A 17,569-nucleotide genomic window follows, 5' to 3' on the forward strand; every position below is an offset into this window, starting at 1 on the left:
TAACCCTAACCCCTAACCCCTAACCCTAACCCCTAACCCCTAACCCTCACCGGGACCCTGACCCTCACCCAGACCCTGACCCTGACCTTAACCCTAACACTTAACCCGAACGGTAACCCTAACCTAACCCTTGACCATAACCCTTGACCCTAACCCTAATCCTTGATCCTAACCCTAACCCTAACCCCTGACCCAACCCTAACCCTAACCCTCACCCTCACTGTGAAGCCTAAACCTCAACTGAATCTTAACCGCTAACCGTAACCCCTAACCCTAACATATAACCCTAATCCATAACTCTAATCTGACATCTAATACAAAGTGTTAATTGTGGGAGGCAAGACACCCAGTTGCCGAGGCAAGAGACCAAGGACACGAGCTGTTCCAGTACAATAAAATATAAAACAAGAATAGTTATACCAGGTATAGATCTCAGATATGATTATATATGAATATCATTAATCATTAGTTGGTAGCAATTACTCTTTATTCCAATATTATAATAATCCTTGCTCTATAATCATAACCTAGGAAAAGCCAGGCCATACAGAGATAGGAGCTGAGGAGACATGAGAAGTGACCAGAAGAGTGTGAGCCTTCTGTTATGCCCAGACAGGGCCACCAGAGGGCTCCTTGGTCTAGCGGTGACACCAGCATCTGGGAAGACGCCCGTTGCCAAGCGGACCGTGGTCTAGCAATAGCCTTGGTGTCAAGGAAAAACACCTGCTACTTAGCAGACCGGGAAAGGGACTCTCCCTTTCCCCAGGGGAGTTTAGATAATACTCTACTCCTCCACCTCTTGTGGATGTCAGGCCCACCCGCAGTTATTCGGAGGCCTAACCGTCTCCCTGTGATGCTGTGCTTCAGTGGTCACGCTCCTAGTACGCCTTCATGTTCCATCTTGTACACCTGGCTCTGCCATTTAGTTAGCAGTAGCAAATTAGTGAAAGTACTAAAAGTCTCTGATAAGCAGAAATAATAATGTAAGCTGTTTCTCTCCTTCTCCTCTCTCTCTCTGCCTTGGCTGCCAGGCAGGGAAGGGCCCCCTGTGCAGTGGACATGTGACCCATGTGGCCTTACCTATGATTGGAGATGGCTCACACTCCTTATCCCGCCCCTTTGTCTTGTATCCAATAAATATCAGCACAGCCTGGCATTCGGGGCCACTACCGGTCTCCACGCCTTGGTGGTAGTGGTCTCCCGGGCCCAGCTGTCTTTTCTTTTATCTCTTTGTCTTGTGTCTTTATTTCTATGCTCTCTTGTCTCTGCACACAGGGAGAAACCCACTGACCCTATGGGGCTGGACCCTACAGTTAATATTTTCCAAAACCCAGTTGGGAATCCAAACTCTACCATTTAACTCCTATTTTTAACACCTATCAGCTGAGACCTAAGCATCATCCCCGCCCTGACTCTTACCCTAACTGTAACTTCTAAGAATTTTTACCTGAACCCAGTCTGGAACCGGAGCCCTCACTCCAGCCATGGAATGAAAGGACGTATTCACCCGAAAAGCACCGACCACCATCTCACCCTGGGTGTGACACAGGCTGCGGCCATGCTGTCTACAGAGGAGCAGGAAGACAGGACTAACAAGGCTCCAAGGGAGCATCCACAGCTGTGACATCCACTGTCATTATAATGGGAAATCAGGACAAGAAAAGAAAATCATGGCTGGGCACAGAGGCTCACACCTTTAACCCCAGCACCTTGGGAGGCTGAGGCGGGTGGATCAGTTGAGGTCAGGAGTTTGAGACCAGCCTGGTCAACAGGGTGTAACCTCATCTCTACTAAAAATACAAAAGAGACCAGCCTGGTCAACAGGGTGTAACCTCATCTCTACTAAAAATACAAAAATGAGCTGGGCATGGTGGCACATGCCTGTAATCTCAGCTACTGGAGAAGCTGAGGTAGGAGAATTGCTTGAACCAGGGAGGCAGAGGGTGCGGTGAGCCAAGATCGTGCCATTGTACTCCAGTTTGGGTCAAGAAGTGAGGATCTGTCTCAAAAAAAATAAAAAAAAGAAAGAGAAAGAAAGAAAGAAAGAAAAAGAAAGAAAGAAAGAAAAAGAGAGAGAGAGAAAGGAAAGAAGAAGGAAGGAAGGAAGGGAGGGAGGAAGAGAAAGAAAGAAAGAAAAAGAAAGAAAGAAAAGAAAGAAAGAGAAAGAAAGAAAAGAAAGAAAATCATAATTGTGAAGATAATTTATATCCCTTTGTATGTTGGACTTAAGTACTCAAAACACAACTAAAGTGTTAAAGTCTTTTGTGGCTTTCTCCAACGCCTCTTTATTGATTGATTGATTGATTGATGATTTGAGACAGGATCTCACTCTCTTGCCCAGGATGGAGCATCGTGGTACCATCACAGCTCACTGCAGGTTGGACTTTCTGTGCTCAGGCGATCCTTCCACTTCTGTTTCTTGAGTAGCTGGGACTAAATGCGCATGCCACCATGCTCTGCTATTTCTTTAAAAAAATTATATATATATTTTTTTTCTGCAGAGACAGGGTCCCTCTATGTTGCCAAGGCTGGTCCGAAACTTCTGGGCTCCAGCGATCCTCCCACCCTGGCCTCTCAAAGTGCTGGGATCCAGGACCCCTCTTAAGGAGGCCTGACCCTAGCCACCATCCCTCCTTGGCAGAGCCTTCACAGGACATGAGATCACTCAGGCAAGCACACTTGCATGAGACCAGCTTCAGCTGGGAACTGGGTTTGGTCAGAAAGTCAAAGCGTTTGGTTCCTTTGTTGCTTTTAGCTCAAGTAGTCCTTGGGCTATTTGCTCACTGTCATTACCTCTGCCTGCCACTCATTAAGGACCCCAGTGCCACATTGATGAATAAGTTGAGAGTGTGTTTTGTGATGGACAAAGAGGTATTTGCTTTGTTGGAAACTGTTCCCAGATTTTCCCTGCCCATTATGGGCACTCTGAGATAAATCCTGGGGATCTCTAAGGGCCCCAGCAATGGAAAATGCTCTGCTGAACCATGGTACCTGGGCAGTTTATTAACATCTTCCACCGAAGAGCCCTCTAAATGAATGCACTAATACCCCGTATACTTCATGGGATTTCTGTGTATGTATCAGATGAAGTTTTGCATATGAGAGCACTTTGTAACCTTAAAGCTCTTAGAGAAATGGAAGAAGTTATGACTCTAACTCCCCTCCTTTTCTATTCTAGTGGAAAAGGGCTGTGTCACAGTACCCTCGCCCCAGTCCCACTTTAATCTCCATCAGCCCTTCAGGCACACAAACCCAAATAAACACAATTAAGCAACTGCAATGTGCTTGCTGCATAAATGCAGTCTTAATACACACCCCACCTAATTACCACCGAATACCTGTGCTATCTAGAACTTGAGTCATTACAGCCTTTGCTGCCCTGCACATTGAAGGTTCTACAGCCTCCAATCTGTCCTTCGTAAATCTTTTCATTCCAGAGGCATACCCATGGGGAACTTGAGAACACACATGGCTTCAGTTACTAGTTTTGGATACAGCACAACTAAAATGAAGCAGCTGAAAGCTCCAAACACACTCGCTGTCCAGGCTGAAAGAATTCTCCTGGGCTGACAGGGCCACTCTGCTATCCCCAACCCACAGCTTCCGGCCCAGGGCCAAAGATCCACTGCTTGCCACTCCTAGGCCAACAGGCAGTGGCAAGGTGGGTGGCGGGTAATGGGTAGATCATCATTTCCACTTAGGTTCATTGGCCAGAGCTTGTTTGGGCGGTAACATCTAGCTGCAAGGGAGGCTGTGAGATGGACCTCGCTAAAATTGAGGAAGATGGAGACACTCCATTTCTAAAAAGGGGAGAAATGGACATCAGGGGAAAATCACAGTATCCAACATACCACTCTAATCAGGAAAGTTCTATTTGCAGGTGTCTCTGAACACTGCCTCCCTCAAGGTCTTGAAACAGGCCCAGGAGAGCTGGACCCAGATCAATCCCCATCCTGCACCTCACAGTGAGTGGCATAGAGAAGCCTTTGATAGATTGGTGAGTGCCTCCTACAGGTAAACACCCTTCATCCACAGAGGTCCCCACTACCCACATCTGCTGACCCTATCTCACACCAAGGGCTGGCCAGCCAGAGCAAGTTCCTGCTTTCCTACTCATGTCTCACTAATTTCAAAGGGGACCAGGTCCGATGCCCACTCCCCACCCTCCACCCCCCTGCCCTGCACTCACATGACCTCCTTCAAAAGACCCCAACCCCCTTCAAAAGACCCTCAGACCTAGTTACCCCAGGCAGGGAGCCTATCCTTCCAACAACCTCACATACGTGAAGGCATGTGGGGCAAACATCACCCAGCCGTCAAATACACTCACAGAGCCCTCCTGTCCAGGGCACAGCTGGGGCTCATGCTGCCTGCCGACCCCCATGCCTCTCCCTTCAGCTCCCATTCACATTCCTCCCTCAGAGCATCACTCTCCTGAGACGGCTCGGTGACCTCCCTGTGAGAGGCAGTGCCGCCACTTCACAGGATGAGGGCCAAAGAAGGAGACAGGGCTTTAACAGCTGGGTGAGTAGTCGGCCAGCAAGTTTCTCCATACTTTGCCAAGCAGGACAGCAGGGCACAAGGAACACCTGAGGTGGAGTTAGACCATGCCCACAGGGAGGCCACACCCACAGAGGAGAGGCCACGCCCACAGAGAGGCCACACCCATCTCCATCCCCATCCCCACCCCACACCACATGGGGCTATCAGAGTCACATCAAGAAGGGGTGCCTGGGATCCCCCATTCCTGCTAGTGGGAGTACAGCTTAGAACAATGTTTTTGAAGGCAATTCAGTGGTACATTTCAGAAATCAATGTGCCTTCCTTGTGATCCACCAGTGCCACTTATAGGGGTTTATTCTACAGAAACAAAGAGGAACGGCTACAAAGATTACGAGAAATACAAAAGTAAGAAACCTGGACGAGTGCCCCTTAAAAAGAAAAATCAGGGATACAGAGATTAAATGCTAAACCTACGTCCTCAAGTGGCCATCCGATGGAGAAGACAAAAAGTAAGCAAGTCCCCCTCCCCAGAGTGAGAATGCAATGATAGAGCCATGCACAGACAAGCAGTCCTTGGATGGAAGCCCCAGGCCTGCGGGAGGAGAAGTTAGCTAGGCAGAAAAGGGCACCAGAGGTCCAGCCAAAGAGGCTGCCTGCTCAAAGACAGGCCCTTGAGACCACCACACGCAGAAAGGCCCCCAGGTCACTGGGAGGATTGGGGCCAGGCTGCAGACAGGAAAAGGCAAGTGGTGGGCTTCACAGACCACAGGGGACCAGCAGCCCTGACACATGCCTGGAAGAGACGGTCTACAGGAGGGACTGGGTGACCCGAGCTGCCTGAGGTGGGGCTGGGAGACAGGCAGTCCAGCAGGAAGACAGTCCAGAATGACCTTTCCTGGAGTAGGTGACTGAGCGATGATGTTTATGAAGGTGGAGACAGACGCCTCCGGAGAAGTTTGGGGAGAGAGGAGCAAGGTCAGAAGCGATGAGCTCTGTCCGCGTTGCACACGTCGAGTCTTGGTGACCAGTGACCCAAAAGAGTACTTGAGACCGTGTCCGAGAATCTGTGGATATGTGTAGGCAGGAAAGAGAAGAAGAGGACCTGGAATTCTAGGACTTTCTCACCCCTAGAGGTCACAGGGATGTTAGTGTTTAGCAGGGAGTGAAAGTCCAGGCAGTTACTCTTGGCAGTAAAATTGGGAGATCAAGATCAACAAGAAGAAGATATCAGAAGGGCATGCAGAGGTACAGAGACTGGGACATGAACCAGGAGACTGAGAGACTGGATCAAGGTCGTCTGAGGGAGCCCAGAGGGCTTCCCAGTTTGTCCTTGGGCCGGTTGGCATTATTTGGGGTTTTTGTGGGATGCTCTAGAACAATTACATTAGGCACATATTGAGGACAGAGGAGACTACATATCAAGCTGGGTACTGTCTGAATCCAAACCCTTGTCTTCCTTTGGGGCTAAGGGTGGCTCCAGGAAGTTGCTTGTTCACTGCCTTCTGTGTGATGCTGTTGGTTTTACAACTTGAGTGATCAAGCACCATCTTCCGGGAAGATTTCCCCACGTAGCTAAGAATAAGGAGTTGATGTATATCCATTTAGAGTGAATGAACTCTTCACGCCTGGCTTCAGGATTCTTGTTTTGGCTAAGACCTCAGGGCCAGAAGACATGAGTGCTTCCTTAATGTTTGTATTGCCAGGGCCCAGTACAGGCCGGCACCATGGCAGAATTTGATGAATCAGAGACATTATCTTGGAGATGGCCGTAAACTGGACCACCAAGAAACCATGTTGAAATAGACAAGAGGAAAAGCATACGGTTTCTTCTAATAGGAAATCCAATAGGGCCTGCAACTACTTTGAACCTCTGAAATGCTTTGGGAGTGTGCACCAGGAGATGAATCATGCTGATGAATGGATGCTGTGTGGCTGAAAACTGACAACGCTTTTCTACCATAAAATCACATTCTGATACATTCACCAAGTCAGTGAAAAGCTTTACGGATTGACTCTTTTTAAAACAGATCCTGAGACTCTAATCCATGCTTAGTGTAATACTTGGAACAAAGACTGTGCTTCATGTTCTAGGTGCTTTTATTTGTATTTTGTAAAAGTGTCCCAGAGTTTTAATGCAAAGTCAGAGACAGCTGGGTAAGGTTTACCACTTGCCTTTTGTCTTCCACCTGGGGATGGATGTGCAGGTCACACTGCAAGCTGGTTGAGGAGGGAGCCCTTTGCACCAATCTAGGGATGCAACCAGGGCCATTTTGTAGGATGTGGGCAGATGCGAGCAATGACATCCACATGGCTCTGGAATGCAGGGAATTCATTCTATTCTGCCTGACAGTGCCATCTGCTGAAAGAGCTACTGGTAAGTAAGTTTGGGCATGAAGCTTCCATGGAGAGTCAAGATATTACTGCATCAAAAAGGCAGAAGAGGCCAGGCACGGTGGCTCACACCTGTAATCCCAGCACTTTGGGAGGCCGAGGCGAGTGGATCACCTGAGGTCAGGAATTCGAGATCAGCATGGACAACAAGGTGAAACCCTGTCTCTACTAAAAATACAAAATTAGCCAGGCATGGTGGCACATGCCTATAGTCCTAGCTATCTGGGAGGCTGAGGCAGGAGAATCGCTTGAACTCGGAAGGCGGAGGTTGCAGTGGGCCAAGAACGTGCCATTGCACCCCAGCCTGGGCAACAAGAATGAAACTCCATCTCAAAAATGAAAATTTTAAAAAAAGGCAGAAGAGGCCTCTTTCAGCAGGGGAAGAGTAAAGGGTAAAAAGAAGGGATGCCTTTAGATGAGAATCAGGTGATAATGAGGCATAACTACTCTGCCATTTCCTTATTTCAATCGAATATCAGTTCTTCTCCTGCCTCATCCGAAAATATATTAGAATGCATTGCAAATGCAACACCCAGCTTGTTTAAATGTTACAGCGATGCTTTCCTATTACCCAACAAAATTATCTTAGAGAATGTTTTCTTAGGACATGTATATCAGTAACAAATGTTCAATCACAAAAGAGCCTGCTCTCATCATAGAAGAACCTGCTCTCATCTTTTTTTCAACAGGGTCTCGCTCTGCTATGCCCTGGAGTGCAGTGGCATGATCACAGCTCACCACACACTCGACCTTCCAGTCTCAAGAAATCCTCCCACCTCAGCCTCCCCAGTCTCAAACAATCTGCCCCTCTTGGCCTTCCAAAGTGCTAGGATTACAGGCGTGAGCCACTGCACCCGGTCAAGGAATACATTTTACTGGGTCCACAACATACTTCCTTTTTGCTCCTGATGGTTCAGTTATTAGATGGGTTCTTAGAAGCCGTGATTTGAGGAAGATGTAACCCCTACCCATTCCTATTTTCTCTCTCATTTTCTGTCTGAAACAAGTCAGCCTCTTAGAGGCTCCCATGACCCCCTGGTTGTGTGAAAAGGCAGGCTATCAGGCCAGGATCTGAGGAGTCTTTTCTCTCTCTCCTTTCTTTTCTCTTTCTTTCTCTTTCTTTTCCTTTTCCTCCCTCCCTCCCTTCTTTTTGCTTAGATGAGGTCTCTCTCTGTCACCCAGGCTGGAGTGCAGTGGCACAATTATAGCCCACTGCAGCCTCGACCTCCTGGGCTCAAGCAATTCTCCCACCTTGGCCTCCTGAGTAGCCGGGACTGTAGGTGTGTCCCACCATGACCAGCTAATTTTTTTTTTATTTTTTGGAGAGACAGGGTTTCACCATGTTGCCTAGGCTAGTCTCAAACTCCTGGCCTCAAGCAATCCTCCAGCCTCAGCCTCCCAGTGTGTTGGGATTACAGGTGTGAGCCACTATGTCTGGTAGGAGAGGGTTTTTGTTTTTTCCAATCTCGCTGCTGTACTGTGTAAAAGCCTTTCCAGCTGAAGGCTCAGTTAATTTTTTTTGGTCTATACCCGACTCAACCTAGAGCTCAAAGCCCTGGCAAATCCAGTTCAAGTCTCAGCTGGAAACTCAGGCTCCACATGCAACAGCAAGCTTTCCCACCCTTTCTTCCTGCTTTTGCCTGCAGATCATGCCAATCAAGAACTGTGCAGCAACAGATGATTAAGATAAAGGAGCAGCACCTCTCAAACTTCAGTGTGGACATGAATCACCTGGGGATCTTGTTCAAGTGCAGATTCTGATTCAGTGGGTCTGGGGTGGGGTGTTGCTAACAAGTGCCAGGTGGAGCAGATTTGGGGCCTTATACCACACTCTGAGCCATAGGTATTGACAAAATGATCTCACTCTCCTCAACCTGGTCCAGAAGCCAAGTCTAGGGCTACTTGAAATTCTGTAGCCTTCCAGCCTTTCCTTTAAAAGGCGTCTTCCCACTCCAAAGCCCCGAGCTTGCTGGGTGGACCCCACTCCCACCTTCATTGCCTACAATGCTGTTCATTCCTCCACATAGTCCTTTGTCCCTGCATTTCTTAAAATGTGTCAGTTGGAGCTTCTCCCTCAGGATATTACTGAGCCTCTTCTAACCACAAAACAATGTTGCCCACTGTAATGGGCAACTTGCAGTCAGCATCGAGCCTGTGACTTTTCTCAAATCCAAATTTGCATTCAGTTTAGGAAATTTCCCTTGAAAGAATGTCAGCACCTCTATCCACAGTCTGCTTGCCAAGTGTGTGTCTCTCGGCATTTTTTGTTTGCTTGCTTACTTCCTGCGCACGTGCCTTGTTTTGGAACTCTGTTTACATATCCGGTCCTCTGGCCAGCCTAGCATTTCTCTAAAGGGCAGTGATTATAACTGAGTGGCTTTGTAATGGTACTCCCTGGCACTAAGTCCCAGCATATAACAGGGTAAATACTTAGCAAAAATAAAGGAAAATCAGATTTCTATGAAAGTAATTTGTGTTAAAGACTTTAGAGGTGTGTAGTTTGTGGCCTAGTAGTTCTAATTTTAGAAGTCAATTTAAAACATTGAATATAAGCAAATTTTTAAAACAGTATGATATAAAAGCTAAACAGTGGAAACATCTTAAATATCCAACAATAATGAAAATGATTATAAATTATGCCTATATTCATATAAGCACCTTTTAGAAAACATCGTCTCTAAGAACATTTAATAAAACTGTTCTGGCTGAGTGTAGTGGCTCACAACTGGGAGGCAGAGGTGGAAGCATTGCTTGAGGCCAGGAGTTTGAGACAAGCCTGGACAACATAGAGAAACCCCCATCTTTACAAAAAACAAAAATAAAAATAAAATTAGTCTGTGTGGTGGCACAAATCTGTGGTCCTAGCTACTCAAGAGGCTGAGGTGGAAGGATTGCTTGAGCCGAGGAGTTTGAGGCTGCAGTGAGCTGTGATTGCGGCATTGCACTACAACATGGGCGACACAGCAAGATCCTGTTTTTAGAAGGAAAAAAAGTTCATTATATAGCATAAGGTGAACAGTGCAAGTTGTAAAATGAGATAAACAGCATGGTCACAATTTTGTAAAATATACAAATATATATGCAGGAAAATAAGTAAAAATAAAATACACCAAAGCTTAATACAGTTGATTGCTGAGTAGCATCACTATAGGTAATTTTTACAGGTTTTTTCACTTCTTTAGATTCTGCAGGTTTCTTTTGCAATGAATGTATGGTGAGATTTATAATTATATGGCTTGTAAATTACAATTCATAGTATACTTTACAATGATTTTTGAAAAACTGTCTTGTCTTCTGAACTTCATCACAAATTCCTCAAGGGCAAGGACTGTATCTTTGGTTTCAGCAAGCCCCTGTTTCAGAGGCTTCTTGATTGGTAAATATTCATTGATGCTGCTAGTAATTGATTCTCTGTCTTAACAGGTTATCTTTTTCTAGCTGCTTAGAAAAAGTCTCCTTTCGCATCAGGCAGGTGCTTCTGATCCTCTCCCTAGAGATAGGCTATCTAATAAAGCCCTCTAAGCCTTTATTTTTATTTTTCATTTTTTGAGACGGAGTCTCGCTCTGTCTCCCAGGCTGGAGTGCAGTGACGCGATCTCGGCTCACTGCAGCCTCCGCCTCCCAGGTTCAAGCGATTCTCCTGTCTCAGCCTCCCCAGTAGCTGGGATTACAGGCACCCCCCACCACACCCGGCTAATTTTGTAGTTTTAGTAGAGCTAGGGTTTCACCGTATTGGCCAGGCTGCTCTAAGCCTATTTGATAAAACCCTTCTCCCAGGCCATCAACAACTTGACAATTAGTACTGACAGGTGATGCCTTTTGGGATCAGGTCCCCAGTGGTTCTCGTTAGCATTCTTCTCTTGAATATTACCCAAAACAATAGCAAAAATCAATCCCTATCCTAGGTTGCTCGGTGGAGGCAATCAAAACGAGACGCCTTGGGCTGGCCGCGATGCTCCGTTCCCCAGGCTCTGGGATTGTGGACAAGAGGGCGCGCACCCACTGGCGATCCGACGCGGAGCTGCAGCGTGGGGGCGTGGCGTGGCGGGTCCTCCGGAGCGCGGGGCGGGGCTGTGGGCGGGGCTATGGGCGGGTCCTCCGGCGCTCGGGGGCGGGGCGCGGGCGCGGGCGCCGGGAGGTGGGGCGGCGCGCGCCGGCGTCCACTGTGCTCCTCCCGCGCGCGGCCCCTGGAGTCCCTGAGGCGCGCGGCCAGCCCAGCTCGGGCCCGCAGCACCGGCAGCAGCCCGCCGGCCAAGCGAGCGCGGGCCGGGGCCGGGGCCGGGGCCTGGGGGCGCCGCCCCCGGGAGTCTTTCTGCGGCCCCTGAGGAGCGAGGGCGACTGCGAGGCTGACCGGGGCCGAAACCATGAACCGGAGTTTTCACAAGTCTCAGACCTTGCGATTCTACGATTGCAGCGCAGTGGAAGTCAAGAGCAAGGTAAGCCCCCCGCCCGCCCCGGCGGCCCTGCGCCCAGTCTCCTGGCTAATGAATGGGGCGCCCCGCGGAGGGGGACTGGGGCGGCGTGGAGGCGACAGGCGCCGGCGACAACTTTCGAGTTCGGGCGCCGCGCGCCGCTCCGCGGGACGCGCACTGGGGACCCCGGCCGTCCTTCCCGCCCCCCGCGCGGACACAAAGCCCGGCAGCCGCGGCGCTCAGAGGGCCGAGGGCCGTCGGACAGTCCGTGCAGACTCTGGACCCGCTCCGCGGGAGCTGCTCTTTTGTTCCACGAGCGAGAGGAGATCGGGGCGCGCCACACATTGGAGGGGAGGGCGGCCTTTCCGGGGCGAATTGAGGGCCAGGGGCTGCTCGGATTCGGGGCCGTGGGGGGGACTCTGGGGGCCCGGGCCGTGGGATGGCCCTGGCCAAGGCGCCTTCAAGGCTGCAAAGGAGGCTTGTTACCGGCCAGGAGGAGACTTGCCGCCGGCTCCGAGCCCGGCGTCCCCCACCCGCTCGGTACCAAACATCCAGGCACCAGGCGCGCTCCCCGGCGCAGACCCAGAGCACGCACCCGGCTCTCCCCCGGCCCAGACCGAGACCACGCCTCCCCGGGCGCGTCCCGGGGCCAGACACCCCACCCCACCCCCACGGGCGCGTCCCCACCCCAGACCCAGCCCACTCCCCCGGGCGCGCCCCCGGCTCAGACCCAGACCCCTCCCGAGCGCGCCCCCGGATCAGACCCGTACCCAGACCACCCCCACGGGCGTGCCCGGCCCCTCCCGCTGCCTGCGCCCGGGCGGAGCGTGCCCGAACTTGCGGGTCGCGATGCGCGTCTGGGTAATTGGCTGGTAGGATCTGGCGCTTCTGCCCTTTGCGGGGGTGGTTCCTTTGCCGCAGATGCTATTGTTTGTGAGGGTCTCCTTGGTGGACCCCGCGGGCTGAGGAGGTGCTGCAGTTGTTCGGGGTCCTGCAGGAGGCGGCCCCTCGAGTCTTTCGCTGGCTACTCTCTAGGAGTTGAGCGGCCCTTTCGCCCTTTCTTTCTTCGCACCCCGGTTCTCAGAGTTGTGGGAAAGGCTCCTAACGGCAGAGTGGGAGCCCGCACCCCCAACTGTGTGCCTATCTTGGGCGCAGGGCGGGTGTTCCCTCCCCTGTCTCTGGGGAGGCAAGTCTAACAGCCCCCTCTCGCTGTGCTGCTCTGACCTTTGGAGTAGGGTTTCCAGGGTGTCTGCAGAGGATTGAGGGGGGAGGTGTCCCAGCAACAGCATGGCCGCCTCTCCAGCCTGCTACAGTGAGTTGCAGGATCCTTCTTTACTTAGGGGTACACGGTCTTTTAATGAATCCCTCATTTATCATAAGATCCTGTCCTTACCCTTGCCCCATGACCTCGGCCCCACACCCATCTTCTCTGGAGCACAAGAGTGCCCCCAGCTCCCCCAAATCAAGTGTGCCAGCTGTGGGTTAGGTGAGGGGAAGAGCCCACAAGCATGGGCGGGAGGTTTCTTTAGCTCAGTGGGAACACAGGTCTCTGGAGCTGTACTATCTAGTACAGTAGCCAATAAGCACGTGTGGTATGTAATCTTAATTAACTTTTTATTTTGAGATTATTGTACATTCACAAGTAGCCGTGAGAGAGAATATAGAGGTCAATGTTCTCAGCCTCTGAGCCTTTGCTCAGCCTCCCTGATGGTGGCATCTCGTGTGACTAGCACGCTGTCCTATTGTGGACACAGACCTTATCGGGTCTCACCAGCGTAACACGCTCATTCGTGTACGCCTAGGTCTGTGCGGTTCTGTGACCACCAACACAATCAAGGTGCAGAGCAGTTTCCCCCTTTCATCCTAGGATCCTTCCTGCTGCCCTTCACAGCAGCTGTTTAACCAGGGAAGTTCTGTGCTCATTGGCCCTCTGCAGAGGGTGGCTACCTCCTCACACACATAGCTCCAGAGAATCAGAGGCCTCAACCAGGCACAGGGTAGGTCTGGAGGACATGCCCCCACCAGGCCTCATCCTGCAGTCCTGGGCTGCTGGCACTACAGAGGCTGCCTCTGCCTTCCCTGGGGTGTCAGCCTGCCTACTTCTGCCAGCTCCACTTGGCAAAAAAGGGGTGCTGCCTCACACCCCAAGCATGGATTCAAGTTCAGATGCAGCAGATGCTTGTCTGGAGGTGAGTGGCAGCGCCAGAGTTTTGGTTGAACTTGGGTGTCCTTGGAAGGGCCACACTGACCTGGGCCTTACGGACTTGCTGTTGTGCCCTCCCCACCATAATGGGGCTGAACTTACTGCTTGTCCAGAGGGTCCCTGTGGCTCTTCCTTCTGTGCACAGCTTCCCACTTACCCACTTTATGGTTAATATTTGTTACTATGGCATCTATCTCTATAGGGAGCCGCTGTTGTCAAAATAACAGCAAAGCCTTATGACAACCTAAATGTAGCACCATAACACCATGCTTTGGTTTGTGGGGAAAATGGCATCTGGGGAGCTAAGTCCAGCCTCAGTTCTGCCACCTACTGCATTTGTGAGCTTTTGGGCAAGTTATTTAACTTTTCCAAGCATCGGTTATTTCATCTGTAAAATGGGCATGATACCTTTTCTGCTTACCTCTCAAGATGAAATGTATTGAATATAAGAGCACTTTGAGTTAAATACTGCAGGTCAGAATTCTTTGGCATTTTAAGATATTGGGTTGGAAAACTGCCTTAGGTTCTCTCAGAATTTTTGTCATTGACCATTTGCCACAGATGGTCAGTCCCCAGTGCTTAGGGGCAGGATCCTGGTGTGTGTGCGCAAGGGGGCATATGATCTTGATCTTGACCTGGTGGCTCTTCCCCATTTTGCAGCCCCTTATACTTCTCCAAACATTTTTACCTTAATTCCAGTGATTCATCTGTTCCTCACCAAACCAGCAGCAGTATGTACTTCCGATTACCTAGTTCTGTTCGTAGGACCACCCTTTTTCCCACTTAGCTTTGACTTTTGCCTCTCCTTCCACAGGACCTGCAGTGGGGAGGGAGGAGCTATGCAGAGGTTTAGGGTCTTTCAGGTGGAGGAAAGCAAGAGTCCTTGGCCACCTTAGAATGTAGCAGAAAAGCCAGTGCTGAGATTGGAAGGGGTTTACAGGGGGCAGTAAATGGAGATGAATTTTCATATAAGGAGAAGATAGCAAGCAACACGGTGCCACTATGAACTTAGCAACGCCTTTAACTACATTAGTATTTCGTCAGTTCCACTGTCATCTGCATAAGCTTGAAAAATCCAGAGAAACGCAGCTTATTCCGCCTCCCAGCAGTGTGCTCAGCCCAGAGCCCTGAGTTCCTTCAGACTTGAGCATAGAAGGCCCACTGCTCATGCCCTCTGCCCATGCTTTCTTTGGCCTGTATGTCCCCAGTTTGTGGCTTCCCCTACCTGAAATGCTTTCTCTGAGAATCTGCCCTATCCTGAGGACCTTCTTAGACAGCTCCCTCTTCTACAAAGTCATTCTGGATGCCTGTGCCAGACCAAGCTTTCTCTGTCCGACCCCTTCTTGGTGTTTCTGGTCATCTTATTGGCACTTGTCATGATGCTGGTGCCACAGTTATGTTCGGCACAGGTTGTCTGTCGTGTTAATTATATCTGAGGGAGAAGGTTTTCATCCCATTTGTGCTTCCCTATCAAATAATGTTGCGACTTTTTTGGATTCTAAGCTAAACACAGTGTCATCGTAGGAAATTTAGAAACCACAGCCAAGCACAAAGGAGGGCAAACACCATTGGTAGCTCTCCTGTCCAAAGATGAGCCACTGTTAAATGTTGCCTCTGGCCTTCTGGTCTTCTGTGTGCATGTATGATGCGTGCACTCTTGTGTTACAGAATTTGGGTCAAATAGGCATGTCATGGTGTAGCCAGCTTCCCCTCTGACTTATCATGTATTGCAAGTGTTTTTTCATGTCATTTTTAGACAACAAAAAAGACTGCATCATCTTCCTGCTCATGTCTAAACCATGACTAACCAGAACTTAAGTTAATCCCAATTTTTTCCATAGTAAACAGTGCTGTAAATAATATCTTAAAGTCTTTATATAAAGATTATATATAGAATATACACATATAAAATATATAAAGATTATTGATTATATTAAAACAAAGGCAAAATTCTTACTGATCTTTAGAACAAATTCATGGAAGTGACATTGCCTAGGAAAGGTATGTACTTTAACAGGCTTTGAGTACATATTTCTACTTTTCTTCTGGAAAGTTTATTTTACCAATTTGTAGATGCTGTTTCATATCTTTTCATTCATCTGTCTCTTTCTCCCCATCCCTTTCTTCTTTCCTCCTCCTAGCACTGGGCATTTTCTCATTCTTTCCCAATTAGATGAGTGAAATGGGATTCCATTGTTTTAATTTGTATCTCTTAAGTTATTAGAGAGTTGAAATTTTCGTATTTATTGGCTATTTGTATATTTATTTTTAACTGCCTGGTTTTGTCCTGAATCCTTTTTGTCTGTTCGTTTTCTTCGGAGTTAATAAGTTATGGGAGTTTCTTGTTCGTGATGTTTCCCATCAGTGCAGATGGTGCTGAGGGTGACTGGCTCTGAGAGTGCTGTGACCTTGCCCCCAGGCATTAAACTTGGGCCCTCCAGGATGACAAGGGTATGAGGAGCCTGTTGGTGGGCTGGCTGATGCACTGGCTGGCCAGGTTCTCCTGGGAACAGCCAGGCGTGCAGTGTTTTGTGTTAGTATATCTCCTCTGGTCCCCAAGATCTTACTGCTGGCTGAGGCCGTTGGCGGCCATGGTGCTGCAGGAACATGCCCTTCCAGCTGTGTGACGTGCTACAGCTGATGGGATGGAGCTGAGGCCAGGCCTCCCATTGGGCGGCTGACACTGGCCTCCTGTGGGCCAGTTAAGAATTGCCTGGACATGGTTTGACTCACCTGTGTGTGTCAGCTACACCCTTTTAAGACTTTAGTTTTGTTGTATTTGTGCATGTCTGTGCTTAAACAGGTTCAGTGACTTGATTTGGGAAGTCCCATCTTAGGGAGACTTACCAGGGACCCAAGTGCAGAGTCAGCCTGGGGAGCACTGATGGTGTCACTGCCCCCAGAGGCTGCCAGTTTCTTGTAGGTCTGTGGCCTGGGAGACTCTGATGGCCTTCCAGGTGGGCACCCCAGCTAGCCAGGGGGTAGAGCCCTTGCCTAGGACCCGTGCATTTCAGATAGAAGGCCCTAATTTTAGGGAAATGAAGGAATATCAGGGATTGGGAAATGCAGCCATTCAAGGTCTCAGAAGCTCTGGCGTTTGTGAATCATGTCCAGAATTGGTACAAACGGGAGAGGCATCCTGATCTTTTCCCATAAAGGGGTCTCCATGACCTTTAGAGGCAGCAAGAAGGGAGCCTGGCATGACAGCAGCAGAACCTCCCAGGTGGTTAGACTTGTTCACCTGGCTGCTTACATGTCCAATCCACTTCCTCTGGGAAAATTTCTACTGCACCATGACCCTGGGGAGCCGTGGGAGGTACATGCTCCTGTGTAGCCCCCAGCCTCTTCCCAACACACCCTGCAGCCCTGCTCTGAAGCTCCCAGGCTGGACGTTGCCTGCTGTGCAGAGGTTGTGTTCTGAAGTATTAATAACATTTACTTAATGCCCCTCCAATATATGTGTATATATGTGCCAGGGACCATCCTAAATACATTGCAGTTGCAGATAGTTCACTAATACCCATCGCAATTCTGTAACATGGGTTCCTTTTTCACACCCACCATACAGATGAAGAGGAAACTGAGTCACAGGGTGCTTCACTGACCTGCCCAAGGTCATAAAGCTCATAAAGCTCATAAGAGGGGTTGGAACCCAGATAGTCTAGCTCCAGAGTCTAGAATGGGAACCACCAGTTGTCTATGGCTGCTGGAAGAGGGCTCATGCCCCTCAGGATCCAATGAGCTTTGAAATACAAACTGGGACACAGGTGCACACATTCCCCGCTCACCGTGCATAGGGTGAGACTCCCTCAGCTGTCTGAATCTGGAGCTTGCAAGAAACGGCTGGGAGGGTTAGTCTTGTGTTTTGTGGGAGAAGTTTTATTTTTCTTGCATCACTGTAGAAGGTTCTTGCTGCATGGCCTCACGGGAAGTCCTCTATTCAGTAGCTGTTCTTTCAAAGTCTGATCTCATCCATACATTTGTTTACTCATTTACTGAGCAACTACTTTGTGTCAGGCATAGGGCTTGTGCTGGGGTAAAACGTGCAACATCCCTGCCT

General features: G+C 49.5%; 1 protein-coding gene across 1 annotated transcript in view; it reads left to right on the plus strand.

Annotated features, from left to right (window-relative positions):
- The first annotated feature begins 11,092 nt into the window (after positions 1–11,092).
- Positions 11,093–17,569, plus strand: part of PARD6G (par-6 family cell polarity regulator gamma) — a 94,379-nt gene continuing 87,902 nt past the window's right edge. The window contains exon 1 of the mRNA XM_032152003.2: positions 11,093–11,330. Coding sequence (XP_032007894.1) covers positions 11,259–11,330 — 72 coding nt within the window. The 5' untranslated portion in view covers positions 11,093–11,258. The remainder of the gene's footprint in view (positions 11,331–17,569) is intronic.

The sequence above is a fragment of the Hylobates moloch genome, unplaced genomic scaffold (genome assembly GCF_009828535.3).
Source record: "Hylobates moloch isolate HMO894 unplaced genomic scaffold, HMol_V3 SCAFFOLD_5, whole genome shotgun sequence".
Classification (NCBI taxonomy): domain Eukaryota; kingdom Metazoa; phylum Chordata; class Mammalia; order Primates; family Hylobatidae; genus Hylobates; species Hylobates moloch.